Source organism: Scleropages formosus, chromosome 22 (genome assembly GCF_900964775.1).
Source record: "Scleropages formosus chromosome 22, fSclFor1.1, whole genome shotgun sequence".
In the NCBI taxonomy this organism is placed as follows: Eukaryota; Metazoa; Chordata; class Actinopteri; order Osteoglossiformes; family Osteoglossidae; genus Scleropages; species Scleropages formosus.
The window spans coordinates 7,379,840-7,405,918 of NC_041827.1; the positions used below are offsets into that span (position 1 = coordinate 7,379,840).

The following is a 26,079-nucleotide window of genomic DNA, read 5'->3' on the forward strand; positions in this document are numbered from 1 at the left end:
CTACTTTTTCACCAGCACTGGCTTACTACTTCAAAAAGCAGTTTTTTGCACCAAAATCTAAATAGCGTAACATGTAGCTATGATTTATAAATTAAAAAGGACTTTACACAAGACTTCAGTATGCACAGTTCTACAGCTGACATACACACTGGGGGGGGGGGGGGGAATTGGACATCCTCATCTGTCTGTAAACACAGGTTCCATTTCAATATACAAAATGGGTTTTTATCTACAAGGGAATTAGAATTGTCAAAAGCGCAGGTGCACACAAAAATCCTGAGATACCTTGCCTAAATTTCACTGGAAAAATTTTGAATGGACTCATTATTTAACGGATTCCTGTTAAGTAAAGCTGAAAAATCAAAGACTAAGAGAAATACAAAAAGCAAAGTGTCACTGACACCAACCGTTGCCCTAGAAACCAGCCGATCAGACACCTACAAAGAGTCGCAACACTTACCAAATTAGGGTACCGTTCAGCGGCGAGGGAGCATGCCATGTACGAGTAAAGCTGTGGCCTTGATCGTGGGCTGAAGCCCCGCTCTCACCTGCCCCATAAGGACATGCCTGAACATGTCAAGGTCTCCACCCCAGCCCCGTCGGAACAGTCCCACACATGAAAGCCTGTGCTGGGGATCACACTTTTCACACTTCCTGAGGTGCACCAAAACAGAGAGAGACGCTGCCCAGAACACCACATTCCACACTTCCTGCCTCTGTGCCCAAACTGAGCTCCAATAGGGTGGGGGGCAGGGAATGCAAGCATGTTAGCCACAGCTCACATGCAGAAGAGGAAACAGTGTTTTCTTCTGCTCTTCTTTTATATTTTCATTTAAACGGAAACATACAAGATTTTCAACCAGTAATAATACTGGCAACCAAAACTGAGTATTATGTGGTAACCAAAGCAACACTAGTACCTAAAATACCCCACCATATCAACGGGTACATCACTGTACGCCGCTTAGTATGGAAACCTCACAATTTTAAGTTGCTTTGGAGAAAAGTATCAGCTACATGAACAAACAACATCCTTAAAGGTAGATATGTCATACCTTAACATATGTCATATAAGCAGTTCTCAAGCTCCATGATGTCATGGTAATTCCCATAATAAGGACCCCATTCTTCCACTTTATGCAGCCTTTGCGGAGGCTGCTTCACCACAAGGGCGACTTCAGAGGTCTTTGAACCCTGGGCACATGACTGCTAGCCATCCAAGAAAGGCGGCAGGAAACCTTTGCTGGAAAATGACTTCCCCATCACCGTTCGGTCGGAAAGGACAAACATCCTCTGCAAGAAGCCTTATAGAAGACTTCCAGCCTCAAACATTCTAGCTGGTCAGCTTAGTGGTGCTTTTGAGTGAACTTGAGACCAGATGAAAAACCTGCTCCAGCAAGGCTCAGACGCACTATATAAGGCTCCCTTGATGGAGAGGCAGCAGCCATGCACTATCTGAATAGTGACAGGAAAGCAAATACAACACTTCACATCAACGGTGAGGAGGGCTTCTTAGCAGAAGATTGGCAGGTGTCCTGTGAAGTACTGATCTTCAGCCTTTGAGCCTGTGACCACACAGGCACTACCAGAAGTGAGACAGCAGCATTCTCTGCGCTCCAGAGAAGCGGACATTTAATCTGAATATCATAATTTGTCCATCTCGCAATGCGACTGCCCTGACTGCCCATCTCTCTCCATCTACCGTCAACCGCTCACCTCATTGCGTGTTTCAATGGGATTCACTCGGCTTCATCCCTTTGTGTTCGCGCATGTCTTCGCTATCGAGCTGCTCACGTGTAGGGTCTGGTGGTGTTCTCCAAGCAGATGTAAATAATTCAGGCTCCTTTAAGATGCACCGAAATGGCCGAGGCAGCATCATTAACTCCCCAAACCGGGGGACAGCACGCACCAGGAATTATGTAACACGCAGCTCACGTTTCCACAACAAGCAAGGAAGGAAGGAAACCAACACACATCTGCACATGCAGACAATCCTGCAAGCAAAGGATAATATCTGCTATATGCAGTGAAAATGTTTGGAAAATCTACACTTTCATAACTTAAATGTCATAAACTACAATGTTTATCTGAAAGAGGTACCATTTAATAAAGCACAGAACTGACTGTACTGGGGGTCAGAAATGCATGTAAAATATTTCCTTGCTAATTCATTCCAACCTTCATCCTGTCTATGAGATAGAGAGTCTGTGGAATTGTTTTGGAATGTGTTCCAGCTTCAGATCAATTTCAAATGAAGCTGGAGATCCAGCCTTGAATCCGGAGCCAGTGTGCAATGAGAGAGAGCAAGAAACATCCCATGCTGTTGCTGTTCACATTGCTGTTACTGGCTGGTGAAACATTCATCAGCAGAGCGCGACAAGAGGAAATGATGGACTGATGACAGCTCATAGTTATTAATCACAACTGACTTTGCCAAGGACACCTCTATAGGCTGTGCTCTGCTCTCTACTGTGGAGACTGACCATGGCCATCAGCCATTCTGAAAGCTCTAGATCAGTTTAAAAAACAGTGCCTTTTTCCACTTAAGGCCAGTCCCTGCTCAACTGTACACACCACCATGCAGAGAGAGCACTTACATTTAGCCCCTGGTGAGATGAGAGTTTATGAGTCAGTTTTGGCCAGCGGAGTGTCGGGTGCCATCTTCCACCTTAACCCAGCTCTGCAGCTGGACATGGGGTGACCCCAGTGGCATGAGAAAATGAGGGAGGTGAGGGATGCATGGCGTGACTCAGATGGCAGATGAGCCTGCCGCACTGCTTTCTGATGCTCTGTGACCTAGATAGGGAGGCGCGGGCGGTAATCTCCACTCCCCATTGCGCTGCTGCCATGTGGATGGCTGCCTTGTAAAAGCCTGCTGCCTCATGTCCCATGGCAGCATGAAGCCATTGAGGAGGTGTGCAGGGGAGTCCCCTAGGGAATGGTCCCTTCATGCACGACCCTCAAGGTTCGAACCTGAACCCATGTGTGCAGCCAACACACCGCTGGCTTTGACTGCTTTAAGAACACAGTGCACATCGGTATTGCAAAAAAAAAAAAAAAAAAAAACACAGTTCCTTCTCTGATGAAGAAACAAGAAAGTAGATCTCCATGAGGGCATGCTCAGTGGGGGGGCATCTTGGGGGCTAGCTGCACCATGGGTGCTCTTGCGTAGAAGTGAGCACGGACCACACATCACATTGGCCCCCTTCTAGCTCTTTCTCATGCGGGGCAGCTGCTGCGACAGCCAGTGTACAATGGCTCTGGTTCAGCAGCCAGAATTCCATCAGCGCTCCCGGCCGCCGCGCCTTTGGTCCGCTCAATGGGGCCTATTGTGTTCCAGCAGTCACAGGGGGCCTGCAAAACTGGATGTCTGGTTAAGAAGCAGTCCAGTGGGTGTGTGAGCCCCCATCCCCATTCCCCCTTCGCACAGCTCCGGCCGGCAGAAAGCGCTGATGGGACACATTTCCACTCCTGGTTCCGTGTGAATCCTCTCCGTGGAGCAAGATGACAAAACGGCACTTGTCAGAGAGGTCAAAGAAAGGAACAAAACTCCCATTGTAGACTGTACACCGCATGCCAGGGTGCCCGTGAGTTCACAAGCAAGGAACGAAAGCTTCGGGGGGAGGGGGAAAAAAAAAGAATTCGAGGACAGTAATGTCACGCTGCCCATTAAGTTACTGAAAGCACTGTATTGAAGCTTCTGGCAATAAATTAAACATGGTCCCCAGGAGAGGTGTTCTTCCGTAACCCAGGGAACTGATGCCAACAAACGTTATCAGCAACAACCAAAACAACAGCCATTGTCACAAGAAAACATGTCACGGATGCTACTGTATGCTGATAGGCAGCATTTTTCCCTTTAGGCTGCGCAATTACATATAACACTGTCGACAGGCATGTATTAGAAAAACAACACGCAGGTAATTTCTAACCAGCAACAGTTACTCAAACTTGGACATTTGGCAGCAATTTTGCATATATATTAAGTATTGGGCACTAATAATTTTAACCTCAGTGGTTACTATAACTTTACCAATCCAGCATACAGCACCCTTTGTGCTGTCGGTCTGTAAGCCACACACACAGAGTGCATCTAAGGGCAACACGTCTAACAGCTTATTAAAACATGAAGGTGTGTGTTCCTGTAAGTCCTACAGAATTCGGCCTGGGGAAAAAGTAACAAAAAAATGTGACCGTCTAAAGCCAAAGTGTGCCGGCAACGCAGAAAACACCTTCCCTTCTCAGAAGAAATTTACCAGTCAATTCTGGACAGTGCTTGCGAGGAAAAAGCTATTAATATCAGGCGGGCGCAGCGCTCCTCCGTTTATGACTGACATCCCACGTGAAGGACCAGCGCAAACAGAAGCGAGAAACGACACGAGGGAGGAGGCAATGGAAAGACGGCGTTCTCACGCTGCAGCGACTGTGTCGTGTGTACGCCGACCGAATGTGTGACTGCGTACACACCACGTTTAGCACGAAAGACAGAGAGCAACGTTTAGCTGCATTCTGACCAAGAGGATTCAGCCAGCTCTCTAAATAAGTAAAAGTCCTACTACTATGACCACTTTTTGCCCTATAGATATAATGTTGCTTTAAAATCTCGCTCCTGGACACGGAGTCCGCGTGCTACCTACGTTCGCGTTGATTTCCTCCATCAAATATGCGGATTTGGGCGAACTGGTGCTTGTCAAGCGCTTTCAGTGTGAACGTGCCCTGTCATGGACTGGCACTCTGTCCAAGGAGTACCCCATTTTACCGTTATGACCATCTATCCATCACCATGATGTTGTATGAGTAAGTCACTTAGAATGGATGGATGTCGTTTCTGGTATTTTATATCAAACTCTGCTTCCGGTAACTGCTCAGGAATACACAACAGGCTGAAAATTTCTCCAAATCTCCTTAGGGGGTCCTCTGCAAAGGCCCAAATGTCTGTTGTAAGGACACTCAAGCCATATGTGGCAATACTTCTCTCAAGTGCATTTTCAAACGTCACACCGAGAATCTGAGTACTTCCAATGTTTATGAAAACAGTACAAGTAAAACTGATGAGCATGAGGAGCATTTAAAGCACCATGACCAAAAGAAGACCGATGGACTGAGTCATCTTCAGAGCAAACGTGGCATTCCAGGAAGGTGGGCTGGACTTCGGGGTACACCAAAGATACGAGCCCCTCAGGGCTCCCTTCAACTACAGACCAAATCCACCAGCACCAACACCAAATCAGAGCGATTCACCATCGACTACTATGGTATATTTCACAAAAGTCTACTTTAACATATGTTAACTTCATTAATTTCTGATGGGGGGAAATTTCCCGCATTTAATAATCACAAAAGCCTGGTTAGAAACAGTACAAAAACAGACTAATTACCCCACACAAAGCTGTGGAAAACACTACAGCAGACTGTCTACACACACACACACACACACACACACACACACACACACACACACACACACACACCCCTGTGAATTCTTCAGGAACCTCACTGGGAAAAAACATCATTAGTGAAAAACACACGGTCAAATCGTGACACGGCGTCTTCAGTTTGTTGTGACCCGTTTGGTCCGAATCAGGAGCTCCATACAAAAAAAGTCAGTCCATGAAAGAGGCCTCAAAAGTTGTTACTGATGCTCCCGTGAGATCAGACACACTTTCACATGGGAGTGAGGAAACAAAACCGATCATCACACAGCAACATGTTTCATCCACTTCGCATGACCACATACATTCAAAATTACAAAGCTCTCATCAAGATCTACTTTATAAAGGAAAACAATCGTAAGTTTTCCAGCTACAAGCTATTGTTCCAAGCAAAGTGAACAAACGTATTTACATTTATTTGTTCACTTGACACTTTTCTCCAAAGCAACTTACAGCATCAGGGTATTTACAACTATTTACTCATTTATACAGCAGGGTAGATTTTTAGGAACAATTGGGGGAAGGACCTTGCTCAGAGGTTTTACAGCTGGAGGTGGGATTTGAACCTGCGACCTTTAGGCAGCAGCTCTAACCAATTTGCTACCAGCTGTAACACAAATGTCCAAAAACATGCAGTTCAGGTGGATTGGTAACTACAACTCACCCCACAGTGTGTGTGTGTTTGTGTGTGAGTGACAGAGAGAGTGTGTTCCACTGATTTATGGATGAGTGACCCAGTGTAAGTAGTGTATCTAGCAGTGTGCAAGTCACCACGGTGAATAAGGTCTGGGCTGATATAACACTACATAGAGTTCATCGGAAGTCGCTTTGGAGAAAAGCATCTAGTAAATGAATAAACGTAAACAAAAACAAACAAAAGCCAAAATGCAAAAGGCCACAAATAAACCAAGAAGGCACAACAGTGACTAGTGTGTTCGCGACCAGTCCACTAACCACCTCTTAAGTTAAGAGCAGAATAAAAATTGGACAAGAGGCAAGAAATATTAATAAATATCCCTGACAATGTCAGTCACACAGTGTGCCTTTTTTCAGCTGGGGGTCTTCACTGTACTCGGGAAGAAAAGGTAGAAATCAGACCAGTGCAGTGTGGCATCCATCCCTCAGTGCTCCACACACACACACACACACACACACACACACACACACACACACACACACACACACACACACTGTCCTGTCTCCTCATCATCTCTCCCTCCTTGTCCTTCCCTCCTCCTAGTCGCTGTTGTCATTTTTGTTATTTTCTGCCTCAGTCATCTTGTTTTCTGTCTGTGTCGGTCGGTCGGTCGGTCGCTACCCCGCCGCATCCCCCTTCCCTCGCCTCGCCTCGCCTCGGCTCGGCTCTCTCTCCCTCCTTCCTCACCTTCGGACAGCTCCAGCTCCAACTCGGCCAGCTGGTCCCTGACCTCTTTCGGCAGAGCCGACACATCCACGCCTCGCTCCGCCATCTTCCCCAAGACGAGCTCTCACGGCGAGGGAAACGCGTACAAAAATTCACGCCTTTTCCTCGAAACGGAACACGATATAGCTTACGTGTTCGCGTCACAATCCAAACAAGCGTCTCTTCCACTCCGCCATGCCGAGACAACTGGCCCATTGCTTGTGTCACGTGACGCGGCGCCCGTGTGGGCGCGCGGGTAGCTGCCGGAGTAGATTCGCGCCTCGCTCCCTCCCCCACCTGGCGGCGCCGAGGCGTTACTGCATCAATACGACGTATTCGTGCAGGTGGCCCGCGAAAGCGCGTTTCGTTGGGGCGCAGTTGTAGCGCAATGAGCGGTTGCCAGAGCTGTGTTTTCTGCTTTCAGAATTCATATGCAAAGCTTAAGAAAATGTCTGGCGTGGAACGTACTTGGTATAGCAATACTTTGCGGCGAACAGCTAGCATGAAAGTGAATTAGCGCTACAGCCTACAGCCTTTGGACAGGAAGGCCTCATGTTCGAATCCCACCACAGGTAGTACCGTTGAGCACGGTACTTCACCCTCAGCTACTCCAGTTGAAAACTAGCGAGCTGTATAAATCGGTAAATAATTGTAGAGACCTTACATCACAAGTCACTTTATAGAAAAGCATCAGAAAAATTCATGACTCTACACATAGAGATGAAACAGTAGGCCCAAAAGAGCAGGTGCCTGTGGATACATAAGGATTTATACAGGGGGTGGACAAAATAAAGGAAACACCTTGTGAAGTAACTAAATTACAAACAGCTGCAAAGGTGAGTCATGCTATCAGGTTGACTGCCAGTTAGCAGTATGTTTCTGCTATTAAAAGATAATTGTCACTTTGATATGTGTGTTTGTAATGTCATGTGAAGCAAAAAACAAGAGTCCCAAAGTGGTCAAATAATGGGCGCCTGAATTGCTGGTGCAGAGGTCACAAAAACTGCAAAATTATTTAATGTGTCAAGGGGAACAGTCTCAAAAGTACTGATGGCATATGTAAAACATGAACGCATCGCATTGACAAAGAGGAAGTGGTCGTAAGTCAAAGCTCACTGACAGGGATGGACTGTATGTTGGGAGCTTCATAAGGACTGGGCTCCCATTCAGAAACCGCTTGTATCCAAGGCCAACGCACAAGGACACATCATGTGGTGTAAGGAGCACAACACCTGGATCCCTGAGCCATGAAAACAAGCAATATGCTCTGATGAGTCATCTGTCACCCCACTCCCTGTATCCGGATGGGTTTACGTTTGAAGAAAACCAAAGGATGCCTTCAAGCCACAATGTCTGATGGCAAGTGTTAAACATGATGGACAATCTGTAATGGGAGCCATCTCCAGGGAGTCATGAGGTTCGATGATTGCTGTCTACTGACCATTGGCACAAACACTGTTTCCTCATGATGTTCCATTTTCCAGACTCATAATGCCTTCATATACACAGCTGAACAAATTCAAGAGTGGTTTCATGGACTCCCCAGTCAACAGATCTCAACATCATTGAACCTTTACGGGAAGAGTGCAAAGTAGGTTCCTACTTCCTTCATCCCTCAAAGAACTACAAGCTTTTCTTCTTGAAGAATGGCACAGTATCCCAGTGCACACATTTCAGAACTTGTATGACAGTATTCCAAGAAAGTCTGAAGCTGTTCTGGAAGAACAGGGTGGACCAATTCCCAATTAAGTCCTTGATATTCATAAATTTTGTTTATCCCTGCAAGTGGAAGGTTGGCTCCTAATCCAGGAGTGATTCTATAATACCTTTAAAAGGGGTGAAATATCCAGCTATAAATGGATAAAACATAAGCCTGGCTAAAACCCTAAACTAAGCAAAGTGATAAAGCAGACTAAATTCATTTTGGTAGCATTTGTAACATTCTCTTTTCCGTTAGCATCTCACAAGTGTATAGTGTATATTGGTGTTTTACCATTTTTTATTTCTGTAATCACAATGTTCTTTTCTCTCAACATATCTTATTAGTATATGCATTATTGTTTTGGATGAGCTCAATTTTACGGTTTTGTAGCTCATGAGGCTTGTTATAGCGCACTGGTAATATACTATTTCTGGCTTTATGGACTGAATTAGCAACCAAGTTTCCACAAATGCTGTGACTCCACTGTAACTATTTTTTCTTTTCAAATGTCATATTTATCCCTCATTCTGTGCTCGCTGTTCAATGTTTTATATTATTTCAATACATTTAAACTGCCTCATCTTTCTCTTTACCATAAATATACAGGTAGACATTTGCAGGCGTTAACTGCACTTAAAAGTAGCATACATAAAAAAAATGACATACTAATATGTAAAAATCAACTGAAGGTGAAGGCAAGAAATAAGTGACAACAGCAACTATGCTTTTTTCATTTTCAAAAATGATTTAAAATATTTCACTGAGACTGTACATTGTTAAGTCTGCCTGTACTGAAATGGATTTCTGGACACCCTTGAAATATACTCCATAATATATACCTGAAGAGAATTATTATCAGAACCAGGAAAACTGCAAGAGACACTGAGAGAATGGAGTGAATTTCTGTACTGATAGACATGTACAAAGTAGAGGAAATGAGCAACACCTATAAAGAACTACTTAACATTCATAACAAAATTCTCAGTTCAGTTTAAAAGAAAAAAATCTGGCAAAGAAAAAGGTGTATATATATATATACTGAAAAAAGGAGCAAGCAGATGCATATCTTTCTGCATTACAATTCAAAGCTGGATGAGTGATCCATTTAATAAAATCTACCCCAATAATACGCATCTGCAAAAATCAAAGACAGTAGCACCAAAACACTAACAAAAAGCTTAATAATGGTAAGAGACTTTGCAATTAATTTAAGTGTTTTAATTTTGGGGCCTGCCACTCTAGTATAGGCATCCAAGAAGGTGCAAGAGAGGAGTACTGCAGAGACAACTCAGCAAAAGCTTCATTAGTCTGCAAGTCATTTAAAAGAAAGAATGCAAGCACCACACAATGAATTAATTATGATTACCTTCTTCAGGCAGCGTTACAAATTCCAAACTAAAAGGCAATTTGCCAGTTTAAACCTGTACAACAGTAATAAAAGTTGATTCCTTTGCATTCCTCCCTGTAGAACAGATGCTGACTGTGATGTCCCACACTTTGGCTGCAGCGGACCAACCCCAAAGGGACATGGCGAATGGGTACGATTCAGTGCCCTGTGCTGTCAGCTGGTCTCCTGTCAGACTGAAGGAGTGCATCACATCTGTCTGCCAGGAGATGCTATATCATGTCCATAAAAGATGTATTCTGGGCTGAGATCAGGAAAAAACACCCAGCAATGGAGTTCCGTTCATTTAGTGGTATTAAAATATCTGTAGGTATATTACACTGCTGCAAAAAAAAGTGCTAGACACTGGGAACTACCTGAGAAAACAAGTTTTTCCCTTGAACACATGAACATGGCTAATATGGGCCATCATCTTTGGGAAAGGACGAGCTCAGGAGAGCAAGAGGCACTGGTGTAATATGAAGGCACAGGTTGTCTGCTGAAAAACAAAAAAAAAGAAAAAAAAAAAGAAAAGAAGCATATATGTTTTCAGGCATGGACTCACATCCATCAGCACAGGGTCTGTACAGGGGAGACTGACAACACAGGAGGCACCAACACAGTCCAACAACACAGGAATGAGCATGGGAAACAGAAAGGAAGGTTCTGGTGCCTTGAAACTGCCTGGAAAAGAAAAGTATGAATGCATACTGACTGTAATAACAGATGTTCTAAGTGAGCCAAGTACTGACCAAGTAATAAGTTTCATTTTAATGTATTCATCCCCTAAATGTACCAAGGACATTAAAGGAGCTGTAGAACAACTGCAGTAATTTCTCATGTTATGATTTCCCCCACTGTTTATTTTGCTTTTTTGCAGCACACATTCCTTACACACGGTTTTGTCATTCAGTCCAACTGGTGACTAACAACCACTTAACCATACTTTTGAGACTAGAAAACAGTCATTTTATTACCAAGCTGGGTGTTATAACAAAGGTGTACCCTAAATATTTTCTTTCAAAATATGATATTCTGGGTCATCTAGAACCCCAGTCCCAATCATTGCTTCTTTGTGTAACTGCTGTGGAATAAACACGGCTTTTTAATAACTGCAATAGCACAGAACTTGCTAATGCAACAATAAAAAATAACTAAAGCTTTGCTTTTATGGCAATTCTGATGTTGTTACAATTTTACTAAATGCTAAGGCTAGTTTGCTAAATGTTAAAATAACATTTATCCTTTAAGGATAGGTTAAAAGGTTGCCAGAAATGACTTTCCTAAAGTTTGTATATTTTATATAGAAAGTTGAAGAGGAATGTCCAATTAAATCATTAACCGATAACACATGAATATACTGTATCTCCGCTATAATACTGTAACACTGGGGTAGATAGTAAGAATTAGGAAAGAAGAAAATTTGATTCAAAAGCTGCGCAACTGTAAAATGAATTACGTTCCATGTTTTGGATATTTCAACGTTTATGGCTTTAGTTGGTGCTGGATTAATATCAGGCCTGATATCTGATAGATGTTCAGTCATAGACCCTACACATGCTAAATATTATGTTCTGCTCTACATACGGTTTAACCTCGAAAAGAATTCAAAACAACATTTTTCTGGTTATAGTTTAGCGCAGCTGGTTTCCAGTTATTCCAGCTGCAGAGAAGGATGGCAATCTGAATAGGATCAGTTAGCACTAAAGCTTTCAAATAAACTTAAAACTCAAGACAAAAGAGCTGTAAATATACTGGAAGATATTGCTCTAGAATGCAGATGTAAAAGAGAAATAAATGGCAGTAACATTTCTGCTGTGTACTTATTGCAGTGATACATACCCAAAGACAGTCGCTATGCATGAAATCGCAAGTTCCTCTGGCTGGAGGAATTAAAGAACAAAGAGTGTTTTTATGTGCATATAAGCGTGTGCATGTGCATGCGTCTCTAAGTGCATCAGTATATGTTACAGTATGTCCAAGTGGGCTCTGAAAAGAAGAGTGTGCTCATCATGAGCTTTGCAGTCAAACAAACAAGTGCGATCCAAAATTGAGTGAGGAGGGGGTGATTGTGGGAGTCCAGCCCCTAGAGTCAAATGCATTGTGCATAAATGTCCCCCATTCCAGGTCCTTTCCAGGTTTGCTGCTGAGCATCATGCCTGAACGTTCTCGAAGGGGCTGCTGTGATCGACACTGATGGCAGGAATGGGGGATCACTCCTAGAGCGAGCACTTCCTCTTTTCATTCCTGCTCCACGTCCTACCCCGGGCAGCCCGCTCAGTCTAAAGAGCCATCCGCCTGCGTCATCTGGGCTGGGACTGTGAAGCCACAGTAACATGGGAAGCTCCAACCATGCCCTCTGCACGCTGGTTGCCCATGCCTGCCAGGACAGACATGGCTACAGCCTCAGCGGCCGCCCGTGAGCTCATCCCATTGGGAAGGGACCCTGGGCTGGTGGCCATGGAGCTGTGCTGGATGACTGGGGCTGGGGAGCCAGTTGGTTCAGAAGGGTCTTTGGGACTATCTTCTCCTGCAGTGCAATGGGGGTGGGAAAGGAAAATACATCATGTAAAAAAATTCATTCTTTGTTTAATACTGTGCTTTTTCCCTAAACTGACAACACACATTTACTGTTTTTCCTTTGGCAATCCTTTCTCTATAAAGTTGGTCACTTTGTTGTGTTTGAACAGTTTGATGAAACCAAGCTGAATGATCTCTCATGGGCTGCTCTTTCACCTAAATAGGCTGCACTTTTCTTCTGAAGGGCTGTAACAGGGCAGTCCTTGTGGGCCAGCAGCAGCTGCTTGAGATGAGCCACCTCGTTCCGCAGGAGAGACACCTCGTTCTGTCAAAGGACAAGCGCATACCATGTGCAGTCACACCCAAGGCCATCATGAGGGTAGAAATTCAGTGACTGTGCTTTTTCATGGATCTCCACAGCACAGAGAACTACAGTGTGAGAAAAGAATTCTGTGCATCAATGCAAAACAGTGGACTGAAGGATACTTTTGGAAAGGATGACTGGGACACCCAAGCACTGGTGGGGAGTGTGTGCTCTCCGCTTGCTCAGTCTCTCACACTTTCAACTACAGTTGCCACATAGGATTTCTGTGAGTTCCTTTCAAGTTTACTGGACTGATATGCATATGCAACAGTGGAGATTATCACCATAGAGAAACTCAAGAATGTCTAAACTTGGAACTAAAACATTTATCTGCCAGCGAAACATCTTTCTTTGTTGTCAAATTCCACTTGTACATTAGAGTGCCAGGGAAAATGACGATGCTCCATATAAATTATCTGACAAATGATTTCAAAAATCTGGACTTGAATTTTTCTGGCTTATTTGCAGGGATTCTGAATTACAGTAGATACTTTATTGTACATGACATACTCTACATTGCATCCAGCATTGCGGCAGAACACGAGACCCACCGTCAGCGAGACATTCATGGAGCTCAGTTCCTCAGCCTTCTTCTCCAGGGAGTTCACCCACAGCTTGCGCTTCTGACGGCAGCGGGAAGCTGCCGCCCGGTTCCTCTCCAGAAAGCGCTGCCTTCTCTCATCGGGATCGTCATCCGCTGCCCTCCGCCTCCGGCCTCCTGTAGGCTGAGCTGGGGACACCTGAGCAGGGTGAAATTCCAGTCTGATGGCATGAATCTGAATTTTTACCATCCCTCATTGACATGTATCATTACATTTAACATCAAATAAACATGAACAAACATTACATGCTTAAGAACAAAAAAAACTATGGAGATTATCAAGCGATAAGGCTGGCGGTTATTGCAAGCGGTTGGGTCTTACCTGTATATAAGTGTTAGTGTTGTCACTACTTTTAGTGCCACCATTACCAGTTAGATTTTACCCATGTATAAGTTATTAGTATCAGTATTATTTGGCTGGGTGTTAGCTGTGTATAAGGACGTGAAAGGGTGAGGGTCCCACCTGGGGCTGTGCAGGTGAGGGGGCATCAGAGTGTTGTCCTAGTAGCTGGCCCTGCTCCAGCCTCTGCGGTACCATGGGACTAGAGCCCACAGCCATACTGTTGCCATTCGGGGCTCCAAATGCCTGCTGGGATAGCGCTGCCTTCAGCCTCTAATAAGGAAGCAACAGTGTAGATATTATAATACATGAGCACTTTTAGCAAGAGTCCAGTTTTCACCCAGTTTTTTTTGTATGTCAGCAAAGTTAAGACACCAAAATCTCAGCACTCCCATTAAACTAAAAAAATAATTACAAGTATCCCTCGATTTACAAACTCTTTTTATCCAAAACTGCGGTATAACAGCTTATGTTTTCATTCTCAATCTTTGATTAGGGAACAAAAAATCAGCATGACAAAATCCAAAGCCTGTCCAAAAAAAAAAAAACACTGAAAGCCCTGGGTTCCACGACTGAAGGAATGTACTGTAGTTGGCACTATGTTTATTGCTTTCTACTAGATAGAAGGAAAAGGAGTATTTATTTCTGAAAAGCATTGCCTGGAAACATACCCACTACTTAGCTCATTAAGCGTTTGATAATTGGGAAGCGATGCACATGTCTGCATCCAGTTCTCTCCATCTGTTGGCGTGTTAGGAATGTAAAAGCGTAGAATTATGGGAAGTGTAGGAAATTCCACAGAAGTGTCTGTTGACCACATTGGGTGTGTTATTTACATTTATTCATTTATCTGATGCTTTTATCCAAAGTGAGTAATAATCATAAGCTACCCGTAACTACACATTTGTAGAGCTGGATCACTTTAGTGGAGTAATTTAGGGAAAGTACCTTACTCAAGGGTACTACAACAGTAGGTGAGACTTAAACCAGTGACCTTCAGATCCAAAGGCAGCAGTTCTAACTACTATGCTATAATCCACTAATTGTTGAAGTGTGGCTCATCCATAATGCAGTGTTCTGTTGTGTATTTGTGTCTGTCTGTCTGCCCGTCTTGTACTGTTCATTATGGAGGAATTGCTGGCTCCAGTGTTCTCTGTGTCTGATAGCTTAGGATGCCAGTAAAAGTTTAAATAAGCCCTAGAAGTAAACAGTAATTACCATGTCCAGTGTCACGGAAAAGGGTAACAAAGACAGTAGCTATGTGCGCTTTATTCCTTGCCCTTGTGTCTATGTGTTTGTCTACACATCTTTCGCAGACAGACTCGAAGGAGCACTTGGAGCTGCTCTCACCATCTTGGCCTCGGACTGGGGGTTGTAGCCAGAGGGTGAGGAGCTGCCGCTGCCACTGCTTCCCCCTCCTAAGGGAGGACCAGGGATGCCAGGAACATTGGGTACTGCGGACATGGTCCGCGCCAGCTATACACAGCACAGGAAACATACCTTTTAAACTTATTTTCACTTATAAGAGGCAGTTCATGTTTTATTTATTTATTTTTTCAACCTCCAACAATATCTTAGAAATGTAAATGTTAAAAGACCGATTTTGTTGCATACAACATAAAAGACCACAAGTAACAACACAGACCCCTACCCTTGTAAATACATTCACTTAGCAGAAATCTGCTTTAGCAGGCAAGGATACCCTGTTCCAGTTTACACTTATACCCTGTGTTACAACTATTCAACTTATGAAGTTTTGAAGATAGAAACACTTGCAGGTTTACTTATTTATTTTTAAGAGCATTTCCTTCACTGATCTATTTACTAAAATGTGTGCTGCAGAGGGAAAATTGCGTGCATTTCCACATTCCACTATTCTGGGCAGCAAAACACACTTACGACAGAAAGTCAATCGGTGGAAAGAGGAGTGGAAGTGGGCAGGATTGCAGAGCACACACAATCAGTGTATTTTTCATTCATTAGTGCTGTATCAGAGTTTTACAAAAATTAACCAGCAAATAAATAGAGGTGCGTTTCTATAGTTACACAGCCGACTTAAATTAACAAGATGCTGACAAATACATTTATTTAATGTATTGGTCACATCCTCATGGCCAATTGTGTAAACTTTCAGAAGTTTACAAAAACTGTATTATTTAGCTTTAATTGACTGTGACATGGTGGGTACACCTACAAACAATTCCGAGTTACAATGAGACTTCCGGTTCCAGTTACGGTGGTTGCTGATGTACAACTGCATTTGCTTAAAGACTGACTTCCCAACTTCAGGAGACAAATCTTTTGCAAGGCGGCTAAGCAAGAATATGAAAGGAAGTACAAAGCAATAGACACAGAACAGCAGAGGGAGTAAGTGAGGGAATAAGTGTTCCTGCCATTGTAAATGCTGACGTTGACAGAAAATCAATCCCTATGAGTGTTAATTTTGAAGCGCTGAAGGGCCTAATGTAGGGCGATTGCTATCATTTTACAAACAGTGACAATTGCTTGAGGTGTCAATGGTACAAAATCTAGGCAAGCGTTACAATGACCTTCAATTATATATTTAACAAGTGTTAACAATAAATACATATAAAAGCATTATGCAATGTTATTTTATCTTTTGCAGTTTGTCACACATACTTGATTGAAAAACAAGTAACCTTTTTGGAAACATGCAATTTTCCTCATTTAAAATGAATGGAAAAAGGTTACTTAATAAAAATTTTCCTAACGCACAAGATTTCCAGCATTGTGTGTATTAAGTGTAGTATTGGTGTACATCATCTGAAGTGTCGGCTTAATTCCTCCATTCTGCTATTATGCATTTTCATTCCTCCAATGTGGCTGCAGTGGCTAACACTCACGGATATAACAGAGGGCATCTGCACCGGGCTAGGAAGGAGGGGTACGGCCTGTCCAATGGGGAGCTGCATCAGCATCGGGTACGGACCTGTCGGCGATCTGCAGACAAAGCCCATCATTGAAAGTGGATCATCAACAGTGCAAATGTATGGTCACATATTGGTCTACAGCAGAGCTGGGGGAGGACTGAGGGTGACACTGGCAGCAAAACACTGCAAAATTCATAAAATGTCAAAACACAAAAAAAGCAGACATTTAAATTATTAAATAAATGAGAACATACAGAGGTGCAGAAACAAGATGAGGAAACAATGTCATGATTGCTGGCAGGTATTGAAAACACTTACCCAAGATGACGATTGGAGGGAGGAGCTTGTGTGATGACAGAAGTAGGGGAGGGCAAGGTAGGCTGCAAGGGATCATAGCCCAGGTGGAGGGGAAGGGAACCCGGCCGAACAATCGTAGGGGTCGGAGCCGAGCTTGCAGCTGGCCGTGAGGGAGCTTCCTGTTGATGCAAGGAAGTCTATTCCATCAGCAGTGTAACACTACTGTGTTGAAAACAAAAAATGGGAATCCAGAGACCGAACTATAACAACCTTACAGTAATATTTTCCCTTTCCATAACTACCTATGTTAATAAAGCATACTTTACAGTGCAGAGTCCATTACCAATTAACTATCGATTATTTGTCAATAGCATGACTCTGCTGTTCATACAGTATATACATGTAAAGCTCATAATCCAGTCTTCGACAGTCCCCCCCCCACCCCCAAAAAAACCTTTTCATAGTCAAAACCTTTTTCCTACACCACAACCCAACAGCTTCTTCTCCCCAAATGGAGCTTGCTATTAGCCTTGGAATTATTAAAATAATATTACGAGTATAATTAACAGACTTTTGTATTTTGAATGAAGTGATGATTAAAATAGTAAATACGCTCATATATATATTTTTAGCCTCATAAGATAATACATGCTGTGTTACGACAAAATACTATAATTGAAAAGCTATAATTAATCCATTACTTTGCTTAAACATTCATTATAATGAATATGTAAAGCACCCTTTGTTGTCTTAAACCAGTTTGATCATTTAGACTCAATCAACCCTTTATGTAAATTCAGAACTGCACTGCCTAATGAAAAGGATATATACTGTAATAGCAAATATGCATTTAACAAAAATTCTGTTTACTACAGCTGAAAACTTGAGACCTAAAAACTAGCTTATTCAACGAGCAAATCAACAGTCAACAGCTGAGTTGAAACAAACCATACAGAGGAGTGCGAGTCAGGACTTGAGCCGGTACTACTGCTACACACAATTCTTACATTAGCTTTCTGAATGAAGGATATAATGACAAATGGACATGCGCACCTAGATTTTTGATATTCTGAAAAGAATCAAAATTATAAGAAACTTATTCAAACCTTCAACAGAAAGAGCTTGACTGAAATACTTTGGTCTGATTAAGGTTGTTACCTTGTATAAATGAGCTAATGAGCAGGTAACCCCACTAAAAATATACTACTAAGGTGCTTGTAAATAACGTCTTTGTGAAACGTAGCAGTATCATCTCCGTTTGCGTTCTAATTCCTCCAACACTTGTTAGCCCCATCTCTTCTCTCCTGTCGCCCTGTCTCCTCACCGTTGGCTTCCTGTCACTGTCTGACTTGCTGGAGGTGGAATCAGGACTGCCTGGAGAAGATGAGTCAACCTCCAGTGGCTCTTCCTCCTTCACCCTGGTTTCAGAGGGTGTTTGCAGACCACCATACTGGGGAGCAGAAAGCTATAAAAGGGCAGAAAAGAACATCAAGGCCCCCTCAGAAAAGCTCAGTGTAACACTGTATTTGCTTCTTGAGGTGTTTCTCCATCTCAGTATGAGCCCTATGTCTTTAGTTCAAGCCATGGTGAGCTGTAGATTTGTTCCTAGAAACGGACTAGGACCTGTAGAAAAGAGGTATGCACTAAGGTGTCTGCCTGCAGCCCACCATCCTACTGATTCTCACCAGGTTCCTGGGCCTCCTGTCCTCTTCCTCCTGGTCTTTGCGAAACTCTTGCTCAAAGGAGCTGGCCAGCTCGTTGAACAGACCCACCTCCTCACAGTTCTTGAGGAAACGTGTCGGTGTGGGCGTCTGATCTGTTAAGAGCAATAATGACAGCATCTATATCACTTCAGTCACCACAGGCCAATATGTAAATGAACCAACAACCCTTTCTTTATGCTCAGATCATTTCCCCAAACCATTATCTAGTGTTAACCCTAAAAATGTCACCATCTCTGCCTCTTTAATACACTAGAATCCATCTAGTCATACTTTCCTATCAAGTTTGGTGCAGAGACTCCTTATTTGGGTTAACTGCCTGCCTGTCCTCTTCAGTTCCAAGACGACATGCTTGGGGAGACAGACACTTGGCGGGACCAGAAGCTCCCCATCACCACCCAAAACAGAATCACAGCTACCTGCAATGATGACGGAGTCTGTTCTGGCAGGACCGATTTTCAGTGTCATCTCGTGTTTGTGTTTGTGGACAGCCAGATGATCCTCGTTGGTAAACCTCTGCAAAAATAACAGTACAAGTGCGGTGCATAAAATGTGGCGGTAGAAAACAGATACACAGCGAATTAAAACAACTTGTGCAGGACACACAGATACGGTAGAACTTTACCTTCAGCTGAGTAAATCATAACATTCTCAAAATGCTTTAGTCACTGCCTAAATGTAAGTAGACATAATGAGAACTGGTTCAAATTTAATTACAATTGGCTGGTTTATATGAATATTATTAATAGAAATATCACATAAAACAAGAATGATGTTTGGGCCTGAATTACCATGCACCCTACGGCAGAAATCTGGGTTGAGGTCCCTGATGTGCCACACAGGAAACCTGTAGCCATGAGGCTTACAGAAAACAAACTACCTGATGTTCTCTTGTCCCTGTTACTGACAGTGACTTACAGCCAGCTGGATGACCACTGGGCTACAAGGGTAAGGGAAACATGTGAAAAGTGTTCTCCTCTAAACATGTCACACCACTCAGCCAGCAGAACGAAAACAGCAGGTGGCTCATAGCAAGAACATGAGATGTCTGTGGTGAAAGAGGGTGTTAAAAAACACTTAACTAGTCAGCTTGTGATGAGCGTTAATTTATTTGCATTATTTTCATCGATTTCTTTTTTCTTTACTGTTCTTTTTTTGCTCTGAAACTCAAATTAATACGTAAACATTGAACGTATGTTTAGTTTGTGAGCATTTAAGTGCAGGTTATGTAATAGTAATGAAAACGCTGAATGCATGTGCACAGGTAGACAGCCATGGAGAGGTGCAGGATAATTACCAAAGGGAAACCGCCTTGTTACGTTATCTTACGATAACCAGTGTTAACTATCCCCACCTCACGAAGGCAACGTTCCTGAAAAACCCTTCGTGAGATGAATTCTCGACTCAAAGATGGAATTACCACTAGTTTCAATGGTAAAAATGTTGGTGTTTCCAAGCCAAAAAAAACACAGATAAAATATCACCAAATCCAACTGAAACGGATACAATTCCTTCAGTATTTATAAAACAATATAACATGGCAATTTACATTCGTTAATTACTCTGCAATGCTGTATGCTTGTTTACCTGCACTCATTCAGCTCTTTCATAACTATTCCATATGGTACACTTAAGTATGAGTTTCCTCTGGGTGGCCTGATTTACTCCTATAGTCCAAAAAAGATGCCTCAAAAGCCAAAGCAGAGGTACGAAACTCAACTCACATAAAGTCAAATTGTCCTATCCCAGGGAATCACAGTACTGAGGCAGGGTGAAACCTCACATTACATTATTAATTTGTTCCAAAGTCACCATCATATGGTGAAAATACTGTATTTTGAGACCATTATTACACTAAATACTGTCAATCCCTTCCCAAGCTCAAAAATAAAAGCTTTGAATCATAATGTATAACAAAAGCTGAAAAAACATGTTTTGCAACTTTATTAACATAAAATAACATAACTGACATCATAAAAAATAAACAGGCAGACATGGTGGTACAGCAGACAATACTGTGGTGTCGCAGCACCTAGACTATCTGAGTTTGGTGCCTGGTCAGTCTGTGTGGAGGCTGCACGTTCTCCCCATTTTCACATGGGTTTTCATCCCAGAGTCCAAAGACATGTGTTTAGTCCCAATACAGCGCAGCCTGAGTATTTCCCACAGCGATTAATAAAGTGTGATTGTTGCTATTTACATATGAAAATCAGCAGAAATGAGAATGCATATTCCCCTTAGAATGGAAGAGCTGCTGCTTGATATCAACTGTGTTGTGGTGGCGAAGTGAGTTTGGGGGGGGGATACAATATGAAAAAAAAGTGAGTAACTTGCACTAAGGGCACCATCAGTGCGATCGGCACCTTGCCACTTTCACTACGTTCAGGTAAACAGCGAAGCAATTTCACCCAGACCACCAGCCGGAGCCACCGAGAAACACCGACCCGCTTCCAGCTGCTCTTTGACTCCGAGAATACCGACATTCCTAGCGCTGACTGGCTGTCATTCCACCCCCACCTCCGCTGTCACTTCCGCAGGCTCTGAAGAATGCGGCGGTGTCGGCATTGCGAAAGTGATTCGTATTGTGAAACTGTACCATATTGTAAAACTTATTTATAATGGAAGGCCATCACAAGGTGAAATAAACGTACTGCGATACCATTGTAATGTAAGCGTTTACTGTAGTAGTGTTCATTTTTAAATGGATTAGGTGATACTTTATCATAAATGAATGTCAATTTTGAGGTTCAGAAAAATATTACCACCAACAAAACTAATGGCAATTATGGCTTCATCTTATGAGAATTCTCCTCACAAAAGGTTACATTAACAACAACACAAATGCATTATTTTTAAAAAGAATGACACAGAAAAACAAGCCATGCACAACAAAAAACAGTGCAACAGAGGGATGCCACTGTCACTTGCGTTACCAACATCTGATAGCTTAACCTGAAATCCTCAGTTGCATTAATAACAGACTTATATTTACACTAACCTTAAGGGTGGATCTTAATGAAATGGAGCAATACTGTGCTGTATTTGTTCACTTTTTAGCTACCCTGAGTCATAACTGACAATCCATTCCAGTAATGTCAGAAATATTATTGATATTGTTGTATTACCAGTGAATACACCAGTTCACCACATAACCAAGAGCTTCTGCCTTTGAAACAGTAAAAGCTGTTTAGTCAATGCAACTGCTGCAGCTCCATGCCTCGTATTTCTGATTCCTACTTCAAAGAACATAAAAGCGCATGGCTACAGGGCCTGGCAGCAATTGTTTATTCTCTGCATAGAGGGGAACTTCTCCTTTCTCTCCCATCAAGCCTTGATCAGTCCCCCTTTGTCAGAGTCCCTCTCATTATCTGCTTTTCATATGTGTGTCTTGAACTAGGAAGAAACATTCAACAAAGCACAAAGTTTTACAAAAATGTCTTTATGTTACAGCAATTTTTGAATAAACAGTGAACAGAGCATCTCAATGTAGTTATTTCTTTGGAAGACAAGGGGGAAAAAATTGCAAACAAATTACACTCTTTGCATAAACAGAATGATGCCTATAGAACGATGGCAATCTGAATAACATCAATTTTTCCAGAAATTGTTGGAGGAATGACACAATGAGATCACTTTAAAAAATAGAAATAAATACTTACCTGACCACATCCTGGGGCGTTGCACACAAAAGGTCGATCGTCACCCATTTTCGCAAAATATCGACAGGGTAACTGCAGAAGAGTAGGGGGGGAAAAAAAAGCATTTTAATTGCAGCTGGTGCTAGCTTTATGATCTGGAGATGAAGGGAAGAGGTGTCCTCTACCATTTCCTGTATTAGAGTCTAACACAGCGCAACATAGTCAATAAGCAAATCTGATGGTCGTGAACTTCTAAATGACATTTACTCTGACACTTTCTCCAAAGCAACTTAGAATGTTAAGCTACTTACAATTATTTACACATTTTTACAGCTGAGCAATTTAGGGTAAGTACCTTGCTCAAGGATAAGTACAGCTGGGATCTGAACTTGCAGTCTTTGGGTCCAAAAGCAGCAGCTCAAACCAGAGCACTACCAGCTGCCTGGTAGCTGTTTCTATACTAATTCCAATGTGACGGAAACACAGATTTCTAATGTGGAGTAAACAAACACCAACAATAAATGTGCTTGTTTATTTATTGTCTATGTAGCAACAGAATACAAACTTAAGGTGTAGCTGGTACCATAGTGGTTAAAGCTGTTGCCTTTGGACCCATAGGTTCGAATCCCAAACTACAGCAGTCCCCCCCTTATCTGCCACTCACCCATTAGTCACTTAGTAGCGTCTCAGTTATGACATCGAGTGTCACTGTATCGCAGTACTTGTGTTTGAGTAACCGTTTATATTTTGCTTCTTTTTTTAAAAAAATAAACTTTACTTTAAAAAAAAAAAAAAAAATTCTTATGAGGACCTAGGGATTGGTCCTTAGTTTTCTTTCTTCTTATTCTGTATAGGAAAAAACATAGTGTATATACACACACACTATGTTTTTTCCTATACAGAATAAGAATATATATATATATATATATATATATATATATATATATAGGGGTTGGAACTATCTGCAGTGTCAGATGTCCTGGAAGATATCCCCCACAGATAACAGGGGACTACTGTATAGTACCTATAAGCAACATACTTACCCTAATTTACTCCAGTAAAAATTACCCAGATGTATAAGCAGGTAAATAATAAGCTACTTTGGAAAAAAGTGTCTGCTAAATGAATAAATGTAAATAACCAGTAAACACAGAATTTAAAAAAAAATCCCAGCTAAATAAATTAACATTACTACTTGAAACAAGACTAAACTAAAATAATTTGACTGAAGTATGGCTAAAGACTTGTATTTCATTCTAAATGTATTATTATTGGTGAAACAGGGCTGTGGGAGTGGGGTAAACAGGTCTGGAGGCAATATGCTGCCCCACTACGTAAAATGCCCTGCAAAACTCCCTTATTATGCAAGTTACAATCCCATAACCCAGCACTGGAAAAAATAATTACATGGCATTTTGACTTTCTGTAAAGTAAATTGAAGATAAATCCAAATTCTGCAAACTGCAATTTACATACATACTGTAATGAAATCCACACTAACATTTCTGTTGCTTTAAACACTCATTTTTAACAAAGATTATCAAAGGTTCTACTTACAAAAAAAAAAAAAAAAAAAAACTGGACAAAAGGAATATTCATTCACTTTAAACAGTGAGCAAAAGAGAATATTAATGTTAAACTGAGCCCCCAGCTCAGGGCATCATTTGGTACTATTACACAGCTTTGTGCACACACTAGACCTCTCACAAACACATAATACACTGCTATCAACCTTAATTTAGCTTACTCCGCTGCGCAAGTGGGCACATAGTGTAAGGAAATCAACTTTACAATAGTTAGATTTACTTTGCAGGCAATTTTTACCGTATCAATTCAGAGCAAGCACCTTGCTCAAGTGTACAACAGCAGGAGTGGGACTCAAACCTTCAGACAACAGCTCTCACCATTATATATATACACACACACACACACACATTTTAGAATCAACTTTATAAAATAAAAAAAAAAAAATTCATTTGTGCCAAGTATTGAAACTAAATCACTGGTCAAGCAATTATAAAAAAAAAAAAAAAAAAAAAAATCAGCTATAAAAAAGAAAAGCCCAGCACATTTATTCATTTAGCTGAAACTTTTCTACGAAGCAACTTACAATGTTAAGGTTAGAATTATTACAAGCTGACAATTATTTACCCATTCACACAGCTGGGTAAAATTTACCGGAGCAATTTAGGGTAGGTACCTTGCTCAAGGGTACTGCAGCCAGAGGTGGGGATCGAACCTGCGACCTTTGGTTCTGAAGGCAGCAGCGCTGACAACTACGCTGCCAGCTGTCCCCAATCATCTGTTACTGATTCATTGCTTTGGAAACTCTTGCAAAATTATTTCTGTGTTGTTTACACTAATGGCAGCGTTGTTTTGTCAAGCACTGTAAAAAAAAAAAAAAAAAAAGCCACTAAAGCAGCTGTTAGAAAACACTAGAAAGACAAGAAGAAGCGCAAGCATAGCTCTGATGCTCTAACCTACAAGAGACGAGTGCAGTAAAAACAGGAACAACATGGGCTACTGCCCAGTGCACACATTTCATTACGCTGTGTGAGAAAAAGGTAATAGGTGCGGTTTTTAATTCATCTAAATTGTAAAAAAAAAAATAGAAAACGAACAACTTGGACTTCAAAATTGTTAAAGTCTGACTCCTTCTGCATTAAAAACACGAAAATAAATTTTTTAAAAAAAAAAAGCACTGCCTTACTCACTTACTTACTGTATTCGGTTTGGAAAGTAACGCCTAGACCAAGGTGCACACCCAGAAAAGTCAACAGCTTTAATGAAAAATAATTTGTAGGGCATTACAAAAAACGGGTATGTGCACATTTTGAAATTATAAACAAAAATCATTTAGCTGCCTGCCAGTTTACCAGGAGGACACCCTTCGTGTATCTAACACAAGCAGGCCAGCCTCATCCTGCCCTTTTTTGCATGTCCCGCCCTTTCTCCAAACCGATTGGTCAGATACAAATACATCAAGCGCAGGGATTTATTTTATTAATCGACGATTGGCTAGCGTGCAGCGTCAGCATCGTACTATTGGTTGCCGGAGGTATCCTTCATGGGTTCGCTCTCCGTCTTTCGCTCGTCAGGACACATCGAAAGTGTGAACGAGCAGGCCGCTCGTGCGACTACTCCGTGCAGTAATGCATGAAACGGACAGCCACCGCTGACACTGGAAGGGCCGCGCTCTGTGGCTCTGACAGGCCGGCCCAAGAAATACGAGCGAAATTTAAATTCCAACAAAAACACGCGCGACCACAGTGCAACCCAAACAAGACACTTAGAAGGAGAGTTTAAAAACATGGCTTGCTGAGCTAAAACAGACTGAGACTGTGTACTCTCACTCTGACACACACGTCTCTCAAACTACCAAGACATCAACTCGCATATTCGCAGCGGACGCGAGTCGCTCACCATCACATCGAACCAAGCTCTACACACCTCTCTGCCCTGTTGATGCTCAGACCGCAGTAACACTTTGAAAAAACGCCTTAAAATGTTTACACACTTACCCAGCGCCCCTTTCCCTCCCTAGCTTCTGTCCTACAATCCTACACACTTTGGGTTCAAGTCATCATCTCGCGAGATTCTGTTCGCGTCAGCTGCGCCCCCTCTCGCGTCATGTCGGGATTTCTGTATTTCCCAACAGTGTGTAAATAAATTGTACTTCAATTCAAATCCGACCCGTTCGTTCCTGTCGCTGTTTTCAAGAAACGAGCTAGGTGTCTTTACTGCATGCATTTATTCCACGCAGAAGAGCTTCGATTTTCGCCACTGG

At 42.3% G+C, this 26,079-nt stretch overlaps 2 protein-coding genes across 7 annotated transcripts in view; both read right to left on the minus strand.

Moving 5' to 3' along the window:
- The window catches only part of dip2bb (disco-interacting protein 2 homolog Bb), a 53,496-nt gene extending 46,449 nt beyond the window's left edge, over positions 1-7,047 (minus strand). For all 4 annotated transcript variants that reach the window (XM_018725622.2, XM_018725620.2, XM_018725621.2 and 1 more), the window contains exon 1: positions 6,817-7,047. In XM_018725622.2, the coding sequence (XP_018581138.2) occupies positions 6,817-6,901 (85 nt within the window). In that variant the 5' untranslated portion in view covers positions 6,902-7,047. The remainder of the gene's footprint in view (positions 1-6,816) is intronic.
- A 2,718-nt stretch (positions 7,048-9,765) lies between these two features.
- Positions 9,766-25,885, minus strand: LOC108918586 (cyclic AMP-dependent transcription factor ATF-7-like). 3 transcript variants are annotated; one of them, XM_018726025.2, is made up of 12 exons: positions 25,814-25,885; positions 22,314-22,385; positions 19,074-19,170; positions 18,619-18,749; positions 18,258-18,398; positions 16,955-17,112; positions 16,610-16,706; positions 15,096-15,221; positions 13,869-14,018; positions 13,356-13,544; positions 12,657-12,765; positions 9,766-12,450 (listed from the first exon to the last, which is right to left on the minus strand). In XM_018726025.2, the coding sequence occupies exons 2-12, from the start codon at positions 22,359-22,361 to the stop codon at positions 12,224-12,226; spliced, it is 1,473 nt and encodes a 490-aa protein (XP_018581541.1). In that variant the 5' UTR covers positions 22,362-22,385; positions 25,814-25,885; the 3' UTR covers positions 9,766-12,223. The 3 variants fall into 3 exon arrangements, with proteins under 3 accessions (XP_018581541.1, XP_018581542.1, XP_018581543.1); XM_018726026.2 differs by having other exon boundaries at positions 25,743-25,814; XM_018726027.2 differs by lacking the exon at positions 25,814-25,885 and adding an exon at positions 25,015-25,121.
- Between the last annotated feature and the right edge of the window lie 194 nt (positions 25,886-26,079).

What these genes read in the sequence shown, in the direction of transcription:
- LOC108918586 (XM_018726025.2), bottom strand. Translation starts at nt 22,361, where the DNA reads ATGGGTGACGATCGACCTTTTGTGTGCAACGCCCCAGGATGTGGTCAG. An exon ending in ACAGGAGGCCCAGGAACCTG is followed by an intron (nt 18,399 to 18,618) that starts GTGAGAATCAGT and finishes GCCCTTTTATAG; the next exon opens with CTTTCTGCTCCCCAGTATGG. An exon ending in AGATGCCCTCTGTTATATCC is followed by an intron (nt 15,222 to 16,609) that starts GTGAGTGTTAGC and finishes TGCTGTGTATAG; the next exon opens with CTGGCGCGGACCATGTCCGC.